The sequence below is a fragment of the Podarcis cretensis genome (assembly GCF_951804945.1).
Source record: "Podarcis cretensis genome assembly, chromosome: 1".
Classification (NCBI taxonomy): Eukaryota; Metazoa; Chordata; class Lepidosauria; order Squamata; family Lacertidae; genus Podarcis; species Podarcis cretensis.
Genome location: NC_137170.1, coordinates 109,008,632 through 109,033,492, shown reverse-complemented (window position 1 = coordinate 109,033,492; position 24,861 = coordinate 109,008,632). Strand labels below are relative to the sequence as shown.

The 24,861-nt window shown below is 40.3% G+C and overlaps 2 protein-coding genes across 6 annotated transcripts in view; one reads left to right on the top strand and one right to left on the bottom strand.

The window, feature by feature from the left end:
* Positions 1–7,841, top strand: part of WDSUB1 (WD repeat, sterile alpha motif and U-box domain containing 1) — a 44,235-nt gene extending 36,394 nt beyond the window's left edge. Inside the window, exon 13 of one of the 3 annotated variants that reach the window (XM_079980253.1) lies at positions 7,708–7,841. The gene's annotated coding sequence lies outside the window, so the exon portion shown is untranslated. Of the gene's footprint in view, positions 1–2,775; positions 3,031–4,877; positions 4,993–7,707 lie in introns of those variants that run through there. The other 2 variants (XM_079980250.1, XM_079980252.1) reach the window with 2 other exon arrangements.
* TANC1 (tetratricopeptide repeat, ankyrin repeat and coiled-coil containing 1) overlaps positions 1–24,861 on the bottom strand; it is a 137,025-nt gene that overhangs the window by 6,490 nt on the left and 105,674 nt on the right. For all 3 annotated transcript variants that reach the window (XM_079975738.1, XM_079975737.1, XM_079975739.1), the window contains 14 exons: positions 21,988–22,113; positions 20,599–20,883; positions 19,017–19,165; positions 14,901–15,132; positions 13,850–14,016; positions 12,171–12,778; positions 9,405–9,513; positions 8,730–8,852; positions 7,689–7,925; positions 7,119–7,301; positions 4,862–4,940; positions 2,222–2,355; positions 1,563–1,686; positions 1,124–1,299 (listed from right to left, as the gene is read on the bottom strand). In XM_079975738.1, coding sequence (XP_079831864.1) covers positions 1,124–1,299; positions 1,563–1,686; positions 2,222–2,355; positions 4,862–4,940; positions 7,119–7,301; positions 7,689–7,925; positions 8,730–8,852; positions 9,405–9,513; positions 12,171–12,778; positions 13,850–14,016; positions 14,901–15,132; positions 19,017–19,165; positions 20,599–20,883; positions 21,988–22,113 — 2,732 coding nt within the window. The remainder of the gene's footprint in view (positions 1–1,123; positions 1,300–1,562; positions 1,687–2,221; positions 2,356–4,861; positions 4,941–7,118; positions 7,302–7,688; positions 7,926–8,729; positions 8,853–9,404; positions 9,514–12,170; positions 12,779–13,849; positions 14,017–14,900; positions 15,133–19,016; positions 19,166–20,598; positions 20,884–21,987; positions 22,114–24,861) is intronic.

The window sequence follows — 24,861 nt, the reverse complement described above, 5'->3', positions numbered from 1 at the left end:
CTTAGGTTTTAGTTTGGACATCAAAAGGCCACATACTTCCAGCTCTTAAAGATATGCACTGATAATTCCTTTGCCATCAAGCCAGATTCAAGGTTTGGTTTTCGCATATAGAGCATTAGCATTCCAGCTGTGCAACACACTTGCTGCCAAAAATAGCCTAGTGTTAATACCGTACAACTTCAGGTGCCGGATGAAGACTGTTCCTATGTTAAAAGCTTTTTGGTTTTTTTAAGTCGCAATGCTGGGACTATATAGTGGGAAACAGGTTCTTGGTGTGATAATTCAACATTTCATTAGTATGGGTCTCACATGTTTAGCATTTTTCACATTATGATTTTAATTATCCCAACAAGTGACATTCTAGTGCAATTTAAATGCAGGCCGTTGGGAATCTATTCATTAAGTTGTAAGTGGTATAAATTATTGCTTATATAAGGTGCAAGGTAAGCCCAACTGATGGATCCTGTTCTACTTTGAGACAGAATCCATTTATAAGAGCTTTTAACTCTTAAACCAAAGATTTCTTACATTTCAAAATATATTAATACTTATCAGTTCTGAAACATCCCTTTACATCTCACAAATCTTGTTCGAGTCATAGCAGACTAATATAATTTATTAACACTAAGCAGTGTTTTTTGTGACAGTACTCAGTGATACTGAGCAACATCCTCTCCCCCCCCCCCATCCTCTCCTGCCCTGAGCAGCCATTTTGTGCTGGCACTCACAGTTAAGAGTCATTTAACAAGAAAGTAAGGCAGTAGAAAAAGCCATATGCATCTATGCTAGATTTTGATAAATTAAAAAAAAAAAAATCCATGGTGAAAGATTTTATACTTTGACAAAGCATTGGATATGTTTGTTTAATATAAACTATTTAGAATCAAAAGGATCCCCCCTGACTCTTTCTACACAGTGAAGAAGAACAGGTACCCAGCATTACGTATCTCTTACATTAAAAAAGTAGTTTTTTCTTGGTGAATCATCTCTAGTGACGCTCTCAAGTGCATGAAAAGGGGAGCTAGTTTGCTTAATTAGCATTCTAGTTGGCAAGATCTCAGTGCTCTGGCTTAGTTTCAGAATGTGAAAGCTTATAGCAAGCCCAGTATTTGACTTGACTTACAATATCTGAGTCTCCATAGAAAGCTGCTAAATCCAAGGGGGTTCTTCCATTCTTGTCCGTCTGGTCTATTGTGGCATCTTTCTCAACCAAATACTGGACCACACTCTTGTGTCCTTTGAGGCAAGCCCAACTCAATGCTGTCAGGCCCTCCTTGTCCAGCAATGAAATGTCTGCACCTAAAACAAAACCAAAAATACGTTATTTTGAAGGGGGAGACTTAAAATATACCCCACGTTAAGCCAAAAATTAAACACAGTGAAAAATTATTGAACTTTCTCTTCAATACTATTGAGATGATGTAATTTCAGCATTAACTCATAAAACTTGCAGCAAGACACTTTCAATGTTGAGCTGTCAGGCTCGCTTATCTATCTTAAAAGGCATGAAAAGTGAATAGGGCAAGTTAAAAGAAAAAATTCTTGAACAGTGTGTTCGTTACCTTTGGAGATGAGAAATTCAACAGTGCTCAGATGTCCTTCACAAGAAGCTACCATGAGTGGTGTCCTGCCTTGCTTGTCACTTAAATTTATATCAGTTCCCTTTTCCAGCAGAAGTTTTGCAATCTGAAAAAAGTGAGTATGTTCCCATCACAGTACTGTAAAATCACAACCTTAGAATAAATAATGGCAATATGCAACCTGATCCTTACAAGAGCAACTCATACTTCGACCATACTCCATACCCAAGTGTCAATAACTGCAGGAGAATGCTTGTGGAGCATAAAACACATAGCTTCTTTGTTCTTTAGATTCATCTATGTGGCTTTAACAGAGCAGCACTCAAGTCAGTACCGTATCTTTATTTGATCAACAAGACTCCTCACTGGGCCACTGTTTTCATAATCAAATGCCCTAGGGATTAATAGCTTTTTCAAAACAGTTCAAAAAAGTCTATTGCCATCTAAAGCAGAGATGGCGAACATGTGGTCTTTTAGATGTCATTGGGACTACAGTTCCTATTATCCCTATCAGCCATGCTGTCTGGGTCTTACGGGATTTGGAATCCCACAACATCTGGAGGCCTGCAGGTTAGAGAAGTGTCCTTCATTTAACAAATTAAGCTGAAACTGGCCATTTTAATCATAAAGTTTCATCCCACCTGCCAATGTCCCTGACGCACAGCACAAAAAAGGGGAGGGATCCCTCTCCTATTAGTTCTCATTACTAGAGCACCATGTTGAAGTAATAGTTCACATGCTTCCAGCTTTCCTCTCCCAGCAGCAGCAGTCAAAGCTAAAAAGAAATAAAAGGTTTTAGTTTATCAGATTTAAAGAGAAAACAAGTTTGAGAGAAGACATTAAGCTAAAAGCATTCTATGCATTCCTCCCGAGAGTTATCAGCAGTTAGTCCAACAACCAATAAATGTTTCCTCTTGTACAACCCCCCCCCCCTTTGTATTCCCAGATACTAACATTCATTAAAATGACATGGTACTGGATACTCAAAATTTTCCTACAGCTCAAGAATGGCAAGACGTCCTTTTAAGAATGTAAGAATAGCTCTCTTGAATCAGACCAAAGGACCATCGAGCATCCTTTTTTTGCCACCGCCCAGGGCCACATGCCAGAGCAATGAATGCAAATTTTACCCTTGTGCAGTAGCCTACTTTGTGCATACACCAACCCAACCACTCCCTCTCTATTATCCACCTAGGCAAACAAGAAGCAAGATCAGTTCAAGGATGCATTCCAGCCAGACAAACCCTTGAGAGCACGAAGCAGGGTCACTGGGAGTCTCAAGAGCCAGGAGGAGAGTCCCAGAAGACTACATCTGACCCCTGGGCCTGAGGTTCCCAATCCCTGGGAAAGTCTGCAATATGCAAAAATCCCCCTAACTGCAACCTGTAATGCTAGTTACAGCAATGGTTGAGAATTTCTTCTCTACTCTCACAACTGTTAAAAAAATAATGTAGGTTACAATCCGTCATGGATGCTTTAGTTTAGATTTTTGCACTGCAGGGTGTTGAACTAGATGGCCCTTGGGGTCATTTCCAACTCTACAATTCTATGATTCTACAATTCTAATCTCTTCGTTTCACTGTAACCCTGGCAGCAAAGGCAGTCATCTGCTGATCCACAGGAAATAAGATTTTTGTTTAATGGCAACTGACACACAAGGTAGCACTATTAATTTAAGGATTAGGTTGAGCATCTAGACCCAAACAAGCTGACAGTTTTGTTTTTGTTTTTAAACAGATTTTTTATAACTGCTGGGAATATAACATGAAGGTTATAGCTGTGTTATAAAAACAAAAAACACCCCTGTGCCTTATCTCACTATCACCCACAGCTCCTGGGGTCACTTAAGATACAAAAAGCCAGTGTGTCTCAAGTATACCATATTCGGAAATAAGCAGGACTGAAGAATAGCCTGCAGTGGGCTTAAACAAACAAGATCCTCAGGAAAGCTATGTTAAGGAATGCTGACCATTCCGAAAAGGCCCATCTCTGATATGTCTAATGTACCCAACAATAGCTTGCCCCCGCTTCTAACTTTTAAAAGCAAAGGGGGGAAACACTAAATGAACAGCAAAACTACTAATGGAACATGGAAAATATGAGGCCGGCCTACTACCCTATAGGAAAACTAATATGATCTTTGGCAGATCTTCGGTCTATTGTCAAAGATGTTGAGGAAAGTGCCAACTGGGGAAGAGAAATTTTGGAAAACGGGGCAAACAACGGTTGGAAATGTGTAACAATGTAAGGTGGCCAATACATTTTGCTGTGTACAAGGTGATACTTCTAATGTGATTCTGTGCCATAGGCACTTTGTCTTTTGTGCATTGACATCTGTGTGAAGGATTTCTGTAAATCCAAAACACACAGTTTAGGAATATAGAAAACTTCCTTCTACGGACTCCTAGCTCCATATTGTCTGCACTGACTGACAGGGACTCTCTGGTTTTCAGAAAGGAGTCTTCCCCGGGGATTGAATATGGAATGTTTTTGCATGCAAAGCATCTGCTGCACCACTAAATGGCAGTCCCTTTCCAATCCTGGTCTATGATTAAAAATGTAAAGGGGGAGGGGAAACAGAGAGCTGCCTTCTGAAAAATCTGTCCCCAGATTGCAAGGCACAAATCTGAATTTATCAAATTTTCAGGACTTGTAGACCATTTTTGACAACGTGACAATTCATCCTAAGCAGCTCTGCTTAACTATAGGCATTGTGATCTCAGTGCAACCCTCAGCTAGCAATCTCTGCACTCAAAATGCCACTGTTGGGAGGGAAAGCGTTCTGTCCAAACTGCCAGAAGGAAATGGCAGCTCAAATGTGTAGCTAGGCATGAACAATCCACAGAACAAGGGGACTACTAGCATTATAAGTACAAGAGGGGGAAACAGGAATATGCCAACAAGAACAACCAGAGAATGTAGACGGGTGCAGAGATAGAATAAGGCAAGAGCGCAACAAAAGGAGAAAATGCAAAGGAGTCTACTCTGTATTAATGCATCAGAGACAAAGGGTGGCATCTAATGTTGCACAAAGGGTCGTCTTTGCTTGTCACTTCTCCCTCCTCTTCCCAATGCAGCTCATTGTAACCTCTTGTATGCTTTGGCCAGAAGGGTAAACTGTCACAGAAGGGGAGGGATAACACAGAAGCCTCCGAAAATGGCTTTATTTCTGCCTCCAAGAAAGAGGAGCATAAAGATACCCCACTTGGTGGTGTCCTTGTGTCCCCTGAGAAACCCCCTTCTGATGAGTACCAAAAGTTCTCTCTCTCATACACACATACCTGTTTCTCCCCACAGTGTGTCTGTTTCATTGATGTCAATTTTAGGCTCCTTTTCAATCTGCATCAGAAAATGAATCACCTACAAAGAGGAGGAAAATATCAATCAGCTACCATTTTAAAAAAGAAACCCATCAAGGAAGAACAAACAATTACATAATTATGGACTTGATTTACCTTAGCACTCTGTTGGTGGTGCACAATACATTCGTAAACACAGTACGTTTCAGCTAAGAAATTTATGGTATGTCAAACTGTATGCATTTAAGGTAACAGCACAAGTTGGCATAGGAGAGACACTTTGTTATGTACAAGTCAGTTTCTCTTCAATGATCTAACAAGGAAATATCCAGGTCCCATGGAATGGCAAACTATAACTAAATGCTTGTATATTTGCACATCTTCTGAATGCATCAATACTACTAGACTATTTTGGATACAAATTAATTTTCTGTCTCACTCAAGACAAGAGATGAAATGAGTAAGAATGTGTTTCTGTCAGTTTCATTTTTTTTGTCGCAAATTATTTTAACAAGCCATTACAAGACCCAAATGTGGTTGGGTAAATCAAGGAAAGTACAAGCAAACAAAGCAAGGCAATTCATATGAATCTTCTCAGAATTGTTTCTTTAACTACGCCCAGTAAACATTTCTAATGTTTCAACTGAAGCTGAGGAACATGAATGCATACTTCTTCCATACTCCATTTCTATGAAGAAAAACAGAGGCAATGTTTAAAATGTTGGATTGTAAAAAGGGGGGAATATTCCATTTATACAGGAATCCCAATCTGCCTTCATACAGTGCAGAATTTAACTCTCTCCCCCCCTCCCCGAAACCGCTTCAAAAATGGCAGTAAAACATAATGGAGGCTAATGTTTGCATGCCAGGATTAATTGCATAAACAATAAATACATTAAGAGAGCTGCTGCAGTCTTGTGAGGCAGATGGAAAACAGTACAAATGTGGTTTCAAGGAATAAACAATCTTCTTGTATTCTATTATGGCCATATAATCCTTTATAGCCACATTGTGGAGACAGAAATCCTACTAGCATTTTTCATCTTAAACAGAGCTGCACTTGGCACGAGTACAGAGTATGCTAAAGCTTACAGTATCATCTTGTCTCAAGTACATGGAGCGCAAAACACCACCAAGCAAGTTGGGACCATTCAACTCCTAACCCCTTACAAGTAATCTTTTTAGTAGCAACAAAGGAAAGAGAGATTGGGAAGCGCTGTTTTTTTCAAGAAAAAATGGTGCCGGAACTCATAATGAAATTGTTACAGTTAATTCGCTGGGTGACTTGATGCAGCCCTGAACAGATGCCGGTTTGACAACAGCCGTGATCACCGCCTGCAGAGGTGCTAAAAACTACAGCAAGCTGTCTCCCCAGCTGGTTTGGGGGTCGCCACTGGTTCTGGTGCAGGTCAAATAAATGTGCCCCCGCCTCCCTCGTTCTCTTAAGATTCAGGCGGATGGCATGGGCAGCTCAGAAGGGCCCTCACTCAAACGTGCGCACGTGCAACGGTAGAGGAAAGCTTAAAGCCCGTTGCCACTACATGAAAGATGGATTGAAGAAAAGGAATTATGAACTGGCCCCACCCTGTATCACGGCCAGATCGGAGAAAAGTGTAGACTTGCACACACTTCCGTTTTGACTTGAAATGTTCATTTTGGGCTTCTCAGAAGTATGTGAAGGCTATAAGTGGGGAGTGTGAGTGCCAGCCCGCAATGGCACCCACCTCTGAGGTGTTGGTACTGAACTCCAGCGCTCTCCAGCGCACTCCAGCACTGTTGGAAAGTATATGGCAAGTGCCACATAATTTGTGTATTATAGTGTAAGGGGGTAGCTATTTTGTCTGATTTCCCAATAAAAGTGACATTTTCCTGAGTGGCATGATACAGCTATTCCCAGCTCTTTGGGAAAAATACATGATGTCTCATTTGTTTGAAAAGTACTGCCTGGTGGCAGTGAAATTTGATCTTTATTCATATACTTGCCTCATGTTAAATGGGCTTGTAATAGCCTGACAGACTTTCTATTTCTATATTGCCCTTCATCTGACAGGGCGGTTTACAATATAAAAACACAAAAATACACACTATAATAACAAATAAAAGCATTATCACCACCACCACACAGTTTAAAAGGCCATCACTTAAAATGTAGACCTTTTTAATATCCCCTGAGGAATAGCAGTGTAGAAACCATTGAATTATTCTAAACACTTTCGAGAAGAGAGGTGGAGCAAGCTACCTGACAATGTCCCATGCTTGAAGATGCTGTCAGAGCCTGCTGAAGTGCCTGTCGCTTTGTCAGTGAATTCTGCTGCTGGTAAGTGCTCCAATCCATGTTCAGCAGATATTCAAGAATATCAGAATGGCCCCTTAGGGCACTATGAACCAAAGCACACTGTCCCTTTTTATCCAAGTGATTGATCTAAAAGGGGAAGTGCAGGGAGAGAAAAAGAATATCATTCATGATAAGCAGGCTCATTGCACATGCTTTTTACAAAGTACCAAATTGGCAGATTACTATATATAATTGGTGATACTTAGTGTGATTCTGCATAACTATGTATTACCTAAAATCAAAGCAGATTCTGGTTGGTTTGTTTTTTAACTAAACCTAGGTAAGGTATTTTAGTTCTGTGTTCTAGAGTATTAAAGCATAGGGCACAAGGAAATTTCATGTTTAACTGATGCAGGACATGCTTCAGTGTCTGAGCTGCATCCTCACAGAGAAAGGAGATAGCCTTTATTTGGATCCCTCTGTACCGCTCTATAGCACACAAATGCTCCATACTGAGTCTGTTGTCAAGCTTACCTTTGCTCCTTTCTTGCAGAGTAGTGAAACTATATGCATGTGGCCTGCAGCTGCTGCACAGCAAAGTGGGGTCATCCCATTCTCAGACGCACCATCAATGGTGGCACCAAATTCAAGCAGAAGGAGGACCACTTCTTCATGATCAAGATGAGATTGAACACACAATATTGGAGCGTTGTTGAGAACTTCTGTCCTGTAGTTTACATTTGCACCACCCAAAATCAGCAGACGACTCACCTACAGGGATTTAAAAGAAAGGAAATATAATTCACCTTCTTGTTTAGAGACTGAAACAGGATCAGTTTGCATCTCCATTATGTAACAAGATTGTATGGATGTTGTTAGATTGTTTCTTAATTTACATAGAAAAACCTGTTTGCTCCATTCTAAATTATGAATACTTGCTCTCTACAGAGAATACATGTGGCTATTCACACATTAAAGAGAGACTTAAAAACTAATCATTTGCATCTCCCCTTGCTGATACCAACAGTCCTCTTTAAATCACCCTTAACCAATGTTTTGGGATTTTCTTAGAGACAGTGGCAGAGACTGACTGTTGAATTTTCAAAGTTTGGGGACTTTAACTTTGGTCAGTTTAACAGCACCATGAATTGACATGAGCTTTATAAATCGCTTTGAGATTTCTTCGGGTAGTGATAAAGCAGGATATCAAATCCAAACTCTTCTTCTTATGAATACTATTGGCTAGTTTTTCAGTCCTTACATTCAATGGCTATAAAGCACTTTTGGCTAATCTTGATTGGACAAGTTTTCAAAAGCAGAGAAAGAACACAGATTCAAAGAAAGTGAGCGTTTCCCCGTTTGAACACATTCTTGCCACTGTCAAGCCACCTGCTTTTCCTTTCTTCCTTGTTCTGGAACTGACATGCTGTTGTCCTTAGAGGAAAGTTAGTTCCTGATGCCAGCATATAAAACCCCACTTGCCTACAGCCTGTAACAGTGTGGAACTGCTTTCTCTTAAGTTTAGAACTACCACAGTGAAAAAAGTGAAGTATAGCTGATACTTCGTTTTCTTACCTTTACATTGGGTGTATAAAGATTTCTCAAGGATGCAAGAGCTGCTGACAAACCATCAGTGCTATAGCCAATCCACAAGGCTTGAAGGTGGCTGGAAGAAATTCCAGTCTTTTTGCTGAGCCCCTAGAAGATACAACAAATAGAGATGAAAAAAGAGGAAGCGAACAGATTTTCAAAATAATATTACTATTTGCACACTGAAAATTGTGATAGCTTTTTTCTTTGAAAATTAAAATCCTCAGACCTTTGCTTGCATAGAAATACTTTAGCTGTGTATTTACATCTGCCCAAGATTTGAAATGTCCCTTACAAACTTCCTGCAGCAGCTCAAAAATACTAGGAAAGTGTGCAGCCTTCCTCCATACATAGTTCTACCTACTGGGCAATGAACATTTTGTGAGTGGCTAGGTATTAAACTCTAAATACAGTGTCATGTGACAGGAGATTAGTTCTGGGTTACTTAAAAAGCTTTAAAACAAGATATTAATAACTGCTGTGAAAATAACATTTATGCACATTGTGAACGTTTTCCAAAGCAAAGTTTAACTTTCCATTTTCTAAAGTTTCTGGATGGGGAGAAAAACAAGAGGACATAATGATATTATGGCACAAAGATATAACAAAAAGAGACAAACTGAACACATACCAGAAGGCAAAATAAATTATAGGTTTTACCTTGAATATATGTGCTTTCAGAATGTGATGCCCAAGCTCCATTGTTTGCTGACGGTTAAGCTTTCCTTCCTGCCTTGAGAACATGAATGCCAGGAGTGCATGTCCATTCCTAATCAAAGAAGCAGAAAGATAGGGGGAGAGGATTTTAAACTGTACTAATCAATGTTATGTCACCTGTTTGGCCTCTGAATACCTAATGTGACAGATTTCATTCTCCTGCCCCAAAATCTAAATATCAAAATATGTTGAACTTGTTGGGTGCCTGTTGATGGGCGCGGGCGCCAGCCAGGTGAGTGGGAGACAGGGGGCAACGCCCCCTGCTGGAGGCGGAGCTCGGCTCCCGCCCACAACCACTCCCCTCTCTTCTAGGAGGAGAGTCTTTCTCAGACATGACCAATCCTTTTTGTGGAAAAGTGTGTGCTGTTCCTATTATGTTTAAATCAAGCCAAGTCATGAGAAATGTAAACTAGTGTCTGGTAAGGTCAACCAAGGTCACAGACACAGCGTATCTGGTTTTCATTATAATGGAGTACGGTGATTTATATGGTAAGAGTGCAAGATTTTGCAAAACCATGGTGACACTTCCATACGTTATTCTGAAACATTGGGCAAATAATGTGTGCTTTTTTTTCTGTACAGCAGTCTTCCCATTTCTTTTTAAGTCAATAATGAACGCTTCACCCTCACAAACAAATACAGTGGTACCTCAGGTTAAGAACTTAATTCGTTCTGGAGGTCCGTTCTTAACCTGAAACTGTTCTTAACCTGAGGTACCACTTTAGTTAATGGGGCCTCCCAATGCCGCCGTGCAATTTCTGTTCTCAGCCTGAAGCAAAGTTCTTAACCCGAGGTACTATTTCTGAGTTAGCGGAGTCTGTAACCTGAAGCACTGAAGTACCACTGTATAAAATAATTATCTTATGTTATCACGGTAACAGGAAAAAAGGTCAGCTTCTAATGCTTTGGTACCTTCTAATGCAGTGGTACCTTGGGTTACAGACGCTTCAGGTTACAGACTCCGCTAACTCAGAAAGAGTACCTTGGGTTAAGAATTTTGCTTCAGGATGAGAACAGAAATTGTGTGGCGGCGGCGCGGTGGAAGCAGGAGGCCCCATTAGCTAAAGTGGTACCTCAGGTTAAGAACGGACCTCTGGAACAAATTAAGTTCTTAACTTAATGCATGCTTGAAAATGTAAATTAAAAACAGTGCACGTTATAATACTTTGTACACTAAAGAGCACTGGAGAAATTATTAATACTAAAAATTACGTGATATAATTGTAGGTAGCCAAAATAAATCTACCCAGCACAACTATTATGTATCTTTGGTTCTTTCAACAGGGATATTCTTACACGAGTTGAACCTTACCGCAACATTGAAGAGCTTTTTATTATTTATCGCTTTCTACAAAAAAATTAAAAAGGCTCAAAGCGATTTACAAATCCATAAAATACACAGTTGCTTACAGATATTTAAAAACATAAGCATTAAAAATGCAATAAAACCATTTTCATTTTTTGGTAAAAGTGTGTGTGATGTTGAATCCAACCCAGTAAATCAATGGATGTACATGTATCTTGGTGGCTTACAGGCATAGAATGAAAACATCTAAAATAGTTTTAAATACAGTACAAAAAAAACTGTTGACATGTGTAAAAACAATACAAAATGAATAACTAAGTGCGATGGCACTCAATGAAGAACAACCACATAAAAAGCCTGTTAACGATGGTTTTCCATTGACCAATAACCTCCTCCCCAAGCCACATTACAAATTGCTCTTGAAACCAGCCTGTGTTTCAAAAGTTGCTCAAGTGTGTTGTGTCAGTCAGACTACAAAAGTCCAAAGACGCACTCAGTGCATCAAATCAGTCAAATTATTCTCTAGCTGACTGGTTTTCCATTAGTGGTCCCCCCTAACACTGGATCTAATTCTTCCCATACTCCACTGGTTTTAACCAGCTCCTGCATGCAGTTGACATCTTGGTCTAGCACAATAGCCAAGCACTACAGCAGATGAAAGCACGTTTCCAGCAGCCAACGTATTCCTCTCCCTTGATTAAATTTTGAACTGGTTCTAATTTTAGAATGTCAAACTGTATGATTCCATAAGCCTCAGATGCTGAATCGCTTTTTAAATTATATGAATGTCAGTGTAAATAGCAATAATCCCATTACAGGACCACTCCCATTTCTACTTATAGGATACACAAATGATTAGTGGGGCAGGATAAAAGACACAAGTTACTGTTGAACAAACAATCTGAAATTTAAGAACATAATAGATTCCCTATGGGTTCCACCTACCACGTTATCATGTCTCTAACAGTGCCCATAATCTCTATAAGCCTGAGAAGGATTTGTTGTCAAATAGGGAGGAATAAGAATGTAAAGAGTTTCCAGGGCTGGATAGTTAATTCATAAGGTTGCGCCTGCAGAATTATAAAGAAGCTTCATAGCAGATAAATAAAAAGTCACATTCCTCCATAGTGTACTCTCCTACCAAAGTAATGAAATGCTTAGCCCAAATGTTACTGAAAGTAGTAAATTCCGCTTTTTAGATATGCAGTCTCATTTCTGATTTTATTGTAAAACTTATGCTTCAGTGCTAAACAAAATGAAAAACCTTGGCTCTAACAGCATTTTCCCCTTAGCAATGACATGTCCGGTATCAGTACCATCTTCCTCATGTAGCACAATAAAAGAAACAAAAACCATCAGCAATTATTAGCACCCACAATATAATATATACAGCTTCCATTTACCTTGGTTCACACAAGAAGTCCGTGTTTTCACCCTCTGCTCTCCAGACCAGCCACTCCCTGAAGGATGGATGGCAGAACATTCGTGTTTTGTCTCGCCTTTTTATCAAAAAGCCTGAAAGGGACTCCATCCTCTGATGGAACTCTTCCCAGTCCTGTTCACCGTATATCTGGCCAGCATTGATGGCCTGGAAAATCTGGTCATCTGTCATTGGGTGAAGTGACGCCAGAGCCACATTTAGCACTGGCAGGGCCCTTTCAAATGATGAGTTCGTCATGAACTTCATGTTGCACTGAAGCAGATAGAGCTCAGAGAGCGAGACCGGAACTACCTTGTAGCTTGCACTTTTGATCACTAGGTGACCCTTCTGAAAGAGATCCAGGGTCAATTTCAAGTAGAGATAGGATCCCATGCTCCTCATGATCAGATGGTTGCTCACTTTCCCAATTATGGCTGCATCAGCTTTTCCATTCAGAGATATATTGTTTACAATATCCTGGCTGGCACCGATCCTGTACTGAATGTACGCATTCAAATCAGCCTGTATTTCTTTATTTTCAGGGAAATCATCCAGGGAGATTGTAAAGAAAGGATATGAGCTGATTATTTCCTGTATTATAACAGAAGAGAGAGGGAGAGAGAAGCACTTTACAGTACACATGCCATAGGTGTATGGATGAAATCTGAGTTTGCAGGAACATCACATTAAAGGTGGATCAAGCTGGACTAAGTGCCAGCATGAATGAAACCTTGGTATAGATAGGTATTTACCGAATGAACAACGTAACTATTTGGTCTAAGGTAGTAAAACTGCTTCTGGAGAGTTTTGTTTCAGATTATAACCAGGGGTGAGGGGTGGAATTGCCCAGCTGAATGCTTCGTGTGTGTGTGTGTGTGTGTGTGTGTGTGTAGAACAAATCCCCTCTACATACAAAATTAGTACACTAGGAGGGGGAAAGCTGGCCTAGAGCTTTCCTCCCTGACATCTGGTTTTCTATGTGCAGATAATATTTGTAATATGCAACATTCAACCATACAGTCCCCTACCTGTGCTCTGAAGTAATAGACTTTCACTTAGAAGGACTTCATGGTCATTACTGAATTCGTCCAGACACGGCAAAACGTTTTCTAACATGTTGGTCAAGTGTCCGGCCACCCACAGAGAGGGGCAGGACAAACAGGGAAATAGCAGCAGAGCCCTTTTGTTATTCACACAAGTAAATAAGTCTGACCTGGCGGCTTTTATAGGGGACAGAGAGCATAAGATGAACTGCTCTGGATACTCTCTGTTTTGTTCCCTCCTTTTGCCAGAGCTGGGAAGTAGTGTAGAGACTGAAATGCTGCCTCCAGTCTGGACCTGATGGATCTTGACACCAAGTTGTGTTGGCTGACAGTGGTTTAAAAGAGTTTGCTGTTGCGGCTGTGCACTTTTACACCACACATATAGTAGAGCTGCTGCAGGTCTTCAGAGGAGCCTGAGATTATTACTACTTACCTGCCCTCCCCCAACAAAAATGTTTTATTCAGGTTAGTACCCCTGCACCTGTCTAAGCCACAGCACATTTTCCAGACTATTCTTTCCAATTAAAATTAAAGCATAAACAACTCCTTGAGACTCTTTCTCCTCAATGCAGCATTATTTCAGAACAACGTTTGAAGCTATACGTTTTCAAAACATTACCTGGAAGTTCGTTCTTACAGTCACAATCAGTTTTAGCCAGGGAGGAAATTTAGAAATAATATTTGTGATGAATGAAGAAACCGTGTCCCCATAATCAGGTTTATGAAATTCAGCCTCATTTAGGCCATCTATCAAAATGATATATTCCTCTTCTGGAATTTTCTGTTCTGAAAGGCAAGATGTTGAAATACCAATGAAGTATACATCACACGCACACACAGCCCCACTTTCAATTTATAAAGTGGTTTACAGGAATTGAATAAACATAACCTTTCACTTTGTAATTTGCTTTGGATAACTTTTTGTGAAAATATGACTAAATGCAATATTGCTAATAATGGTATTAATAATGACCCCTGTATTATCCTAAGAAAAATAAGGATAATAATGAAGACTAACAACAAAAGCAGGAAAGTGGTGAACAATCTGTGTAAAAAAATTTGCAGCGGGAAGGTTTAAGTCCAGGTTTACAGACGCATAATTGCTACCAAATGTCTAGTTTCACCTAATAAGTATTCTGAAATGCATGGATAGCAACTGCAGTTCATTATTTCTAAATAGATGCTACACTGCTGAAGTCACAGCTTGTGTGGAGCTGTTTATGTTGTTACTGAGCAAACAACATTTGCCATCACAGCTTCCATTAAAAGTTCCATTTTTGCAAATGGATTCACATTGCTTCATGAATAATTAATATATCGTATTATAGAATGCACTACAGATGACTTGTAAGTATATCAGTAAATGTATACAATTATAACCTAATAATTTTTATTTTTATTTTTTAAAAAATAGAGCAGTTCATTATTTATTTAAGGAAACTACTTCAATATCTTAGCTTTTTCTAAGTGTGCTTTTCATCATACATATAAAATACAGTTGGATTAACACTAGTTTGCAATATTTTATTTTCTTGGATGGCTCTGATACCTTATTTTAAAACAAAACAGCAAAACACACCCTGGTCTGCAAACTTCTGCTAGGCACATCTAAAACACAAACCTTGTCTTGTAATTGAAGTCACTGTAGAGAAATTTTATTTTTGGCCTACCTTTCCTAAGATTTGCAAGTGGTTCCAGCACTCCTCTTCTGAATGCTGCTACTGGATCTTGAACGCAGGACCTAAGGCTAAGCATACTTTGTAGATGTGGTTCCCTTATCAAAAGTTCTCTGTATGCTGTTAACTGATGGGACCGGCAAAGAAGAGCAGCAATACTATGTACAAATTCTGGGACGAGGCATGTATAAGTGTTGTCAGCTTGACAGTAGTGATAGGCAACAACCTTTTTCAGAAAGAAAAAAGAAAGAAATGTTTAGTATTTATAGTAGATGCTTCCAGTTACATGAGTAAAAATAATGGGATCTATTGAATCATTGTAGATTTAGAGCAGATATGGGTAACATCTGTGTAGCATAGTGGTTAGAGTGTCGGACTAGAACCTAGGAGACCAGGGTTCAAATTCCCACTTCTCCATGAAGATTACTGGGTGACCTTGGGCCAGTCACTCACTCTCACCCTAACCTCACAGGGTTGTTGTGAGGATAAGATGGGAAGGAGGGAAACTATATAAGCCACCTTGAGCTCATTGGTGGATATATATATATATATAGAGAGAGAGAGAGAGAGAGAGAGAGAGAGAGAGAGACTCTACAATTCCCATCATTCCTGACCAATGATCATGCCGGCTGATGGTTGCGGGCTGATGGAAGCTGGGAGTCCAACAACATCTGGAAGGCACCAGATTCCTCACACATGCAAGGTAAAGGGACCCCTGACCATTAGGTCCAGTCATGGCCGACTCTGGGGTTGCGGTGCTCATCTCGCTTTATTGGCCGAGGGAGCCGGCGTACAGCTTCCGGGTCATGTGGCCAGCATGACTAAGCTGCTTCTGGTGAACCAGAGCAGTGCACGGAAACGCCCTTTACCTTCCCACCAGAGCAGTACCTATTTATCTATTTGCACTTTGACGTGCTTTCGAACTGCTAGGTTGGCAGGAGCTGGGACCGAGCAATGGGAGCTCACCCCGTCGTGGGGATTCAAACCACCGGCCTTCTGATCGGCAAGTCCTAGGCTCTGTGGATTAACCCATAGCGCCACCCGTGTCCCCTCCTCACACCTGTACTAGAGCACAGGAGATGCTAAGACTCGGTTGTGTCAGTCAGGGCTGACACTGGTGAAGACGTAATGAAGACTTCAAAATGGAGAAGGGAAGAATTGGAAAAATTCACTACTGGAGAAAGAGAGAGAGAAGCAAAAGGAGAGTATGTTCCCTTTGTAGCTTCTGATATGCAAACCATAGTTTACAGAGAACCTTTCTATCCTTACAAGGTATATTATACCTTCCCAAATATATCTCCCAGCACCAAACAACGAATTCTGGAAATAGGTAAACACAGATGTACAAATCCTGTAATTCACATAAATATATCCCTCCCTCATCAATAACCATATCACTCTGCCATATGCAAAGACTGCTGCATATGGCCAAAACTGATGACTGTCCTTTGACAAACACAATGCTAAAGACCTTAGAAGACCCAGCAGTTCCAAGGCAGACCAATGTGGTACCTTGGGTTAAGAACTTAATTCGTTCTGGAGGTCTGTTCTTAACCTGAAACTGTTCTTAACCTGAAGCACCACTTTAGCTGATGGGGCCTCCTGCTGCCGCTGCGCCACTGCTGCACGATTTCTGTTCTCATCCTGAAGCAAAGTTCTTAACCCGAGGTAATATTTCTGGGTTACCAGAGTCTGTAACCTGAAGCGTATGTAACCTGAGGTACCACTGTACTGGCCTCAACAGAAAGGATTCCAGCCAACATGGCAACAAAACCAGAAAGTTCAAGTCCATTTGTTAAACACAGGATGCTACAACAGTGCTGCTTGCTCTTCTAAAATATATATTTCTTTAATTAAAAAAAAAAACAAAAAACAGAATTTGTCCCCCCTTGCTCCTTTTCTTTCTTTCTAGCAGATTCCCAGTCTGTCTGGCTATATGGTATAATCCAACTATGAGTTCTAGATCTGGGGCCACCAGGTGGCGCGTTGGAAGATGGCCGACAATAACATCTCTCTGACCCATACGAGGTAATTAAGGGGCTGCTATGGGAAGTATGCAGTCTTCCTACCCCCCCAGGAGACGGGGGGAGGCGCTGCCTTGCCAGCGGTGTTCACAATGCACCCCCTGATCCGAGAGATGGGCGTGCCGAACACTTGGCACGAGCCCTCGGTGAAGTCAGATCTTCCTGACGCCGATTCCAATTAGCGCGTGCTGGTTAGCTTCAGCTTGGAATTATAATTGGAAACATATGATTGGAATGAAGCTGAAGCACATACATCAAGTAATGTTCGAGAGATAAGACTGCTGATTAATGGATCTCTGTGACTGGGAGTGACGGATGGATAAGTAAATCTTCTGATGAATCACCACTAGGAGACTGTATGTTTGGAATGAAGGGGGGGTGGAGGAAAAAACTTTTTTTTTCTTTGCACGATGTGATATTAATAACCCTTCACCCCAGATAGAAATAAGATTGTTGTGTTTTTATTAATCACAAGCAGGAATTCAAGAACTGTGTGGGATGGATTATAACAGGAGAGAGGATTGGTGAACGGTGAGAAAGAGGAAATTTTTAATGACGCAGTTAAAAAATGGCGTCTCGCCAAGACAGGCTTGCCGGAGAAAGAAGGACATGGGGAGGAGAATCAGGATTGTTCGAAAGAGAAGGAATGTTGGAACGCAAGCTTGACCTGACAGAGCCTCCTGATTCATTTCATCTATTTGGCAAGCCTGAGAAAAGTAAAGGACAGACCGAAGATTAATTTTTTTTTTTTATGGAAGCGTTGAACAGAGGCTGTCCCTGAGCGATATGATCTTTGAAGAGTACAAAACCCACACAGAGGATGCCTGTTTTCAATCTGCTTGTGAAAATTATCAGAGATCGCAAAGAAAGGAATATACGATAACAACAAGAAGAGAAAGAAAGCAATAAAGGACTATCTGGATTGAACTGGATAGAACTGTCTAATTAAAGCAGTAATATAAGTGATATTTGGACTCGTTCGGAATTTTGGACTCGTGCAGAGCTTGATGTATGGGTACCCCAACAAAATTTAAAATTTGGCTGTATAATTTGGAACTAATTAACTGATTTGGATAATGTGATGTGATTGGCCTGTTAATAAAAATTATTTTAAAAAAAACAAAAACAAAAAACCTATGAGTTCTAGATCTGGAATGTTGACAAGTTACAGATCTGTATTTTATTTTATACTGCACTAGAGATAACTATCATGTTCCTCCACTTGTAAAAGTTAAGTGCACTGATGAATGGGACATCAGGCTTAATTTTAGCAAACTCTGAGCATATGCAGAAGTATGCACCATCAAGCTCTGTGCAGCTTAATATTCAGTAAGGATGCATAATCTTAAAGTGGTTAGCGCTGACTTAATACATCTTTATTCTATCATTTTCTAAAAATAACTGCTTTGATGACGATAACAATATTAGGACAGTTCTTACATAAAGACTGTACCAAGTAATACTTCAATACCAAAGCAAATCCTCTGCTATTTACAACACTCGGCAAGGCTTGCCTTCTTTCACAATCCTTCCTGCAAAAATAAATGCATTAGAATGTCCCTAGTGCAATTTGCTGGTAATTCCAGCTTATATAACCGTTAGATACATCAGTGACGAAAACACTGTAAGCTGCCTAGATCAAATGTTTGATCCCACTCCCTCCTCCTTGATACATGTGCTGCAGGAAGGTAAGTTAAATAAACGAGCTGATGGGGGCAGTCATTTCCATTGGAATTAGAGATCGCCATCTGCCAAAGTCGGACAGGGAAAAAAATATTTTCAAAACTCAAGTAAAACTGCATCTTTGCCCTTATGCAATCGGGATAAAAAAGGGAAATAAAAAGTGGCAAACAGAAAGAAATCACCACAGATGATGCAATGAGTACCTCCTCACTGGCAATGTGTAGATCACTGAAGTGAACTGTACCATTTATTAAAAGCTGAGAAAAAGAAATTAGTGGCACAGAAGCCTGGCCGCTTACACAGTGCTTCTAAATATTCTGAATTCTTGTAAGGGGATCAATATACAGGTAGAATGTGTGTGATTTGGATTATGGTTAAGAGCTGTTAAATATTAAGATGTTACCTTTGACGCAAGACGTCTAACAGATTCTGCCATTTGGTTCGGATGTTCCTGAGCTGGGGGGCAGCTGAATGTTTTGCTTGTACTGGTACCCGCTGAGGCAACAGAAGCGGGTATCTGGCTGAGAGGAATCTCTTGACAGGGGTCGCTGCCTGTGAGGAAAGAGACCAGCAGACACCAGAGTTATAACCAGCAGTGATCCATTTTGTGGTATAAATTATGTATCTGCAATGTTGGTGATGTTTAGTCTTCCAGGGAAAGTTAAAACACTGTTTGAAATCCCACAGCCTGCCTGCATGTGTTACCAGTTATGACTTCATCCATGTAGCTGCACATGCTCATCACTTTGAAGATCTGCTCGGCTAATTTAGAGATGCCGTAACAGCAAATGCCCAAATCAAAAACAGAAGAAAAACATTTAAAATTCCTTTGTAGTAATAAACACGCCCTTCCAAATGTACCTCAAGGCTATATTTCGTTTTATGGGCCTATGGTAACAAAACGCTAGCATGGAATGACAGATATATTTGTTTTGAGTAGGTCAGCATCTCTAAAGGGTTTGGTTGGGGTGAAAGCACCATAGACTCATAGAACTGTAGAGCTGGAAGGGCACAAACACACATTCCTTCCCAATTTCAGTACAGTAAGGCTATTAATTTTGAGAATGGGCACACACCTGTGCAATAAAATGGAACTCATGGAAGCGGACTTGGGAGAAAAGCCGTGAGGCAACAAAGCAACAGAGTGTGAGTATGTGAGCAAAAAAACAGAAGCTGTGTAAGTTAAAGACATACTTACTGCCAGCACTGAAGTCAATATAAACATGGAGAATTCAGCAGGGGTAGCCAACATTGTCCTCCAGGTCTACGCTCACCACCATGACCAATGGTCAGAGGGTATGGGAGTTGTACTACAGCAGCATATGGAGAATACCATATTGGCTACCCCTGTATTAAGCCACAGCAGCAAATAAAAAAACCCCCAAACTTTAAATGCAGCTGATTTTTAATCACGCACCAAGTATCTGTTGAAACATGAAGCTCTCTGCAATTATTTAGTAGAGTTTACTTATAGACTGCTTTGTCCCAAAGTGGTGAACATATTGGAACCATATGCACAACAGAGTAAAATAAAATGCAAATCAGCAAACAGAACAATGTAAGACAGCAAAATTTAACAACAACGGTGGGGGCAGAGAATAGCCTTCCCAAGATAGAGGGTTAAATGGTGCTCTGCTCAACCCTACATCTAACGCACTTTGAAAGAAGCCTTAGCGCCAAAACTAAAGGAGCCTGATGGATCTTCTGAAGGGTATTCCTTTTATAACATTCGCAGCACTACCACTGAGGAGGACCTGTCCTTTACACCTCCAATAGGCCCTTGTAGGAAGCTACCAAGCAGCTCATTTCCACAGTCTACCAAGAGAGCAACTTGGGAGTGGGGAAGAGGTGCTACCAATGCTAGCTAATGCAACTTATTTGTCCCACAAAGATGGCAGTTCGTGCAGCATATATGCATGCAAATACAGTGGTGTTTACACTTTTCTGAATTAGCAAAAATCTACAAAAATTGTTTTTAAACCTACTTTTGGGAGAAGAATTACAGCTGGTGGAAGCAATCTGCCTCATGCGACTTCCATGACAGCTAAGTGCCACAAGCTTTGAAATAATAGCAGTCTTCCCAAATCCCACATTTCCAACAACAACAGCTCCCCTGGTTTCTGCCTGCTCTTTATTATTCTTCAACTTTTCCTCTATAGCCTGAAACAGCCAGTCTCTTCCGACAAACACAGAGTCCGTTGTTATGCTTGGCACTTCAAACAATAGTGGCTTAAGCAGAATGTCTTGAGGCTTATAGGGGACAAAACGTGCTGAGAGAAAGGAAAAAACTTGTTAGAAGACAATATTTTAAGCAACGAAAGATCAATTTAAGGCAAAAGCACTCAAACTTTAGAAAATGCAACTAATCTGTTTTCGAACAATTTATTGTAAACAAAGCCTCGAATCAATTTACCATAAACAAAGCCTTGAATCATAAGTACATCAGAGCAGAAGCGCACAGCTGATTTCAAAAAGTCAGCTTCTAAACTTTAAATGGCTTCCATTCAAGATTCATACACAGCAAGAGTGTGGGCTACTAAAAAGAAAAATCTGCATAAGTACATATTTTTAGAGCCTCAAAATCTGAGATAATAAAGGTAAGCCTGTGAACCAGCTTCCAAAGTAAAGTCCTGGGGAAATGCTGCTTCTAAAAAACCAAAAGGCAAGCAAGAAAGTTAAGGCAATTGCAATGCACCCTACCTTATACCATGTCCCACTTGAGCAGAACGTTAAATGCTCTGAGTGGAATTATTTATTCTCTGCTTCCAAATCTGTAGGACTTGCTGGGTAATGTGAAGGGGAACAGCTGCCTCCTTCCCCACCCTAAATGTCCTGGGGCTGCCACTGTCCCCAAAGCCATCACACCGTACTCTGGAGACACTTTGATCAAGGCTGAACAGACATAATGGTTCTGTGAGCCCTGGGAGAGAGGCTGTATCTCACCAGTAGGGCATCTGTTCTGCATGCAGAAGGCCCCAGATTCAATCCACATCTCCAAGTAGTGGATTGAGTATGTCCCTTATCTGCAACCTTGGGAAGCCACTGGCAATCTGTGTTGAAAACAATGAGCTAGATGAACCAATGGGCTCCACATCTCTGGAGAGCTGCTGCTGGTCAAGTATATTTGCTAATTAAGGAACTCTTCAAAGTGTTCTATAAAGGCAGACAAGCCTCTAATTTCCACTAAGGAAGCACCAAAACAAAACGTTTGCATCTTCCACTAGGGAATAATGCCATCTCCAGATCAGGTCAACACAACATTAGTTATTTATTTCATAGAATCGTAGAGTTGGAGGGGAACCACAAGGCTTATCTAGACCAAGCTTTTGCTCAATGTGGGGCTCGAGTCCATGAGTCTCGTGCTTTACCGATACCTTTTATTTCTTGCTGAACTCTCCCTCCAGCAGTATTGTGCCATGGTAAGCGAATTGAGGTCCTCAATGGTGTATTCCTCTGACCATCCAAATAGCTCAGGTCTTCTAGCTTGGTGGAGCTTGTTGCTGTAACAACAAAGAACCTTGTAAGATGGATGGGCTGCAGGAGGTTCAATATTATGTCTCAAAACAGTAGCCAGTCACAGCTGAGTAACATGGAACAATGCAGAGGTGCACAGCAGAAGGTGTACCTCTACAAAGCAAACTGTGGTGAACTTAAAATGCTCTGCTGAACTCATTGGAGACAGAATGCGGTACAAGCATAGTAGAGTTTTTCCTTTGCAATGCCACACTAGATCTTACTGCAGCCCCATCACTTTAAAAAACACAGCATTGAGCTGCCATAAGCTTCAAGTTAGTTAAAAATTAATTTACTTTACCCTCTCCTTTGGATGTGTTAATCACTACACACTATAGCCATAAAATGCTAATGATTGATTATGCTTCATGTGAATATTTCCCCCCCCCCCATTGTTAAACATTGAAAGTATCAACTTTTCAGGACACTTTCCAGTGTTTATTAGAAATTCTTATAAGAATGAAAACATTATGCAGTGGAAAATAACTCAGTGCATAGAAACAACCCTAAAGTGTGTGTGATTTTGTATTTCAAAAGAAAGACAATTTTTTTGAAATATCCTCCCTTCACCATAAACTGCCTGTCTCAAGGTTCCAGTCCTCCAATTAATTGTGCTCCTTTGTGATGTATATATATATTATATATGGGCAACATTCAGAAGGATTTAAAACTGCTGATTTACTGTTGGGTAGTAGATAAGAGAGGACAAGGGTCACGATGAATTTTTATGACCAGTTTGGCAGCTAATTTATTTATTAAAGCTTCAATATTTCCATGTCAAAACACAGCAAGGTAGCTAGCATGAATCTTCTGCCCCAATGATTTCATTCAGAGTTATTGGCAACCCAAATCTTGCAAGCAGACACTGTCCAAATCTTGGAAGGAGACAAGCAGGCACTTTGTGCAGTATTTCACAGCATCCAGAACATCAACAATCACCCATTAATGGCAGGATTCTCAGCCTCCCTTTTTGCAAAGATATATACATGACTAGCCATAAAAGCATTTAAGAGGCTGTGAAATGTACTGAAAAATAAATCGGTCATCTCCAGAATGCATTAACAAGCGACACAGAAAGAGAGCTGAAGTTAGAAACAGTAGTCCTAATACAAAACTGATGTGTAGAAGAGAACCGTACTATAGCCAGGAATTTTGCTGATGTTTTTAGAGGCATGATCTGCATTTTAAACTAAAAAGTGGCTTGTCTCTTCAGCCCTGTGAGCTTATATTTATCATAACCAACCAGGAAAATCTCCCCAACATAACCCACCAAAATGCAAGGAAATAGGGGCTTAAATTCGTGTGTGTGTGTGTAAAAATACCATACTTTTACAATACCTGGAAAGGGCTGCAGAACTGTCTACATTACTTTAGCTTGTTTTGAGAACATGTGTACTGAAATGGGGGTTTTCTCCCATTTAGGTCTTTTCCATGCACCCTACCACTCCACATACCTGGCAGATTTCCACAAAACTGACACCCAATGGATTTTGTTTACTTTGTTAGTACGTTAGTATGGCTTCACTCCCTTGATGAAATTTAAAAGGGAAGTTCATCATCTTCTAGAAGAAAACAACATGCTAATGCATCTAAATTTTATTTCTTAAAAATGTGTCTGATATAAAACCAGAAGCAAAAGTTCATGAACTGAAGAGACCTTCCACAATTGTATGGACACGGGGCTCTCTGCATTCTAGTATGACTACTTTAACACAAAGTCCGGGTTCTTATGGCAAGGGCAAATTCCAGCACCCAGGCATTAGCAAATATTTAAGTGAACCGAGTGATCTTCTAAATCTAGAGAAGATGCCCCCCCCAAAAAAAACCCCACACACATTATTCTTTTTATTAGGATATTTGCCCTTTTGAGTCAAATCAGTCATTTTGATCAACGTTCTAAAGATTTATATACTGCTTGATTGTAACAAAAACTAGACAAACCTCAAAGCAGTTTACAAAAAGATTAAAATGAATGTTAAAAAAAATTAAAATAACAATTAAAATTAGTGATAAGCTGGTCACTGATTAAAATACACGTTAAAAGTTTACGTATCTGGATCAGCTTGTCTAAACAAAGATGTTTTTAACAGGCACCAAAAACAGTACAGAAAGCACCTGTCTGATGTCAACAGGAAGGGAGTTCCAAAGTGTAGCTGCTGCCACACTAAAAGATTGATATCTTACAAATGTGGAACGAGTATTATGTTGCATCTGTAACAGTACCAGTTCCGCAGCTTGAAGTGCTTCCCTTGATCACTGAGGTGCCATTGAAGGAGAATGCCATGATCACAGGACTAAGTTTCACCCATCTCAATATCCACCCAGATCTTATTTGCATTGGAAAAAGGGGGTTGTTCAGTTTAAATAACAACCAGTTGAACCTCCACAAGGAATTCCTCCCATCCAAAACTAGAAATGGAGAGAAAACTCCCTAAATATACTGAAGAAAAACAGAAGTCACTCAGAAGAAGAAAGCTAAGTAGACAGGTAGTTGTCTTTTCTCTCAAGGTGTTTGCAGGCAGGGACAAATCTCTCTACTCAATAGGATAGCCAGCAGAACTTGGTCTCTGACTGAAGAATTCTAGAAAGTTATACAGATGCTTTGTGCAGAGACCCAAGTGCAGGACTGCACAGGGACTACGAAGAATAACTGTAAAAATCAGCACCTTCCATACAGCAGATAATTCGTTTGGGTTATTAATAATGGTCTAAGATCCATAGAGAGCTTTTCCAGA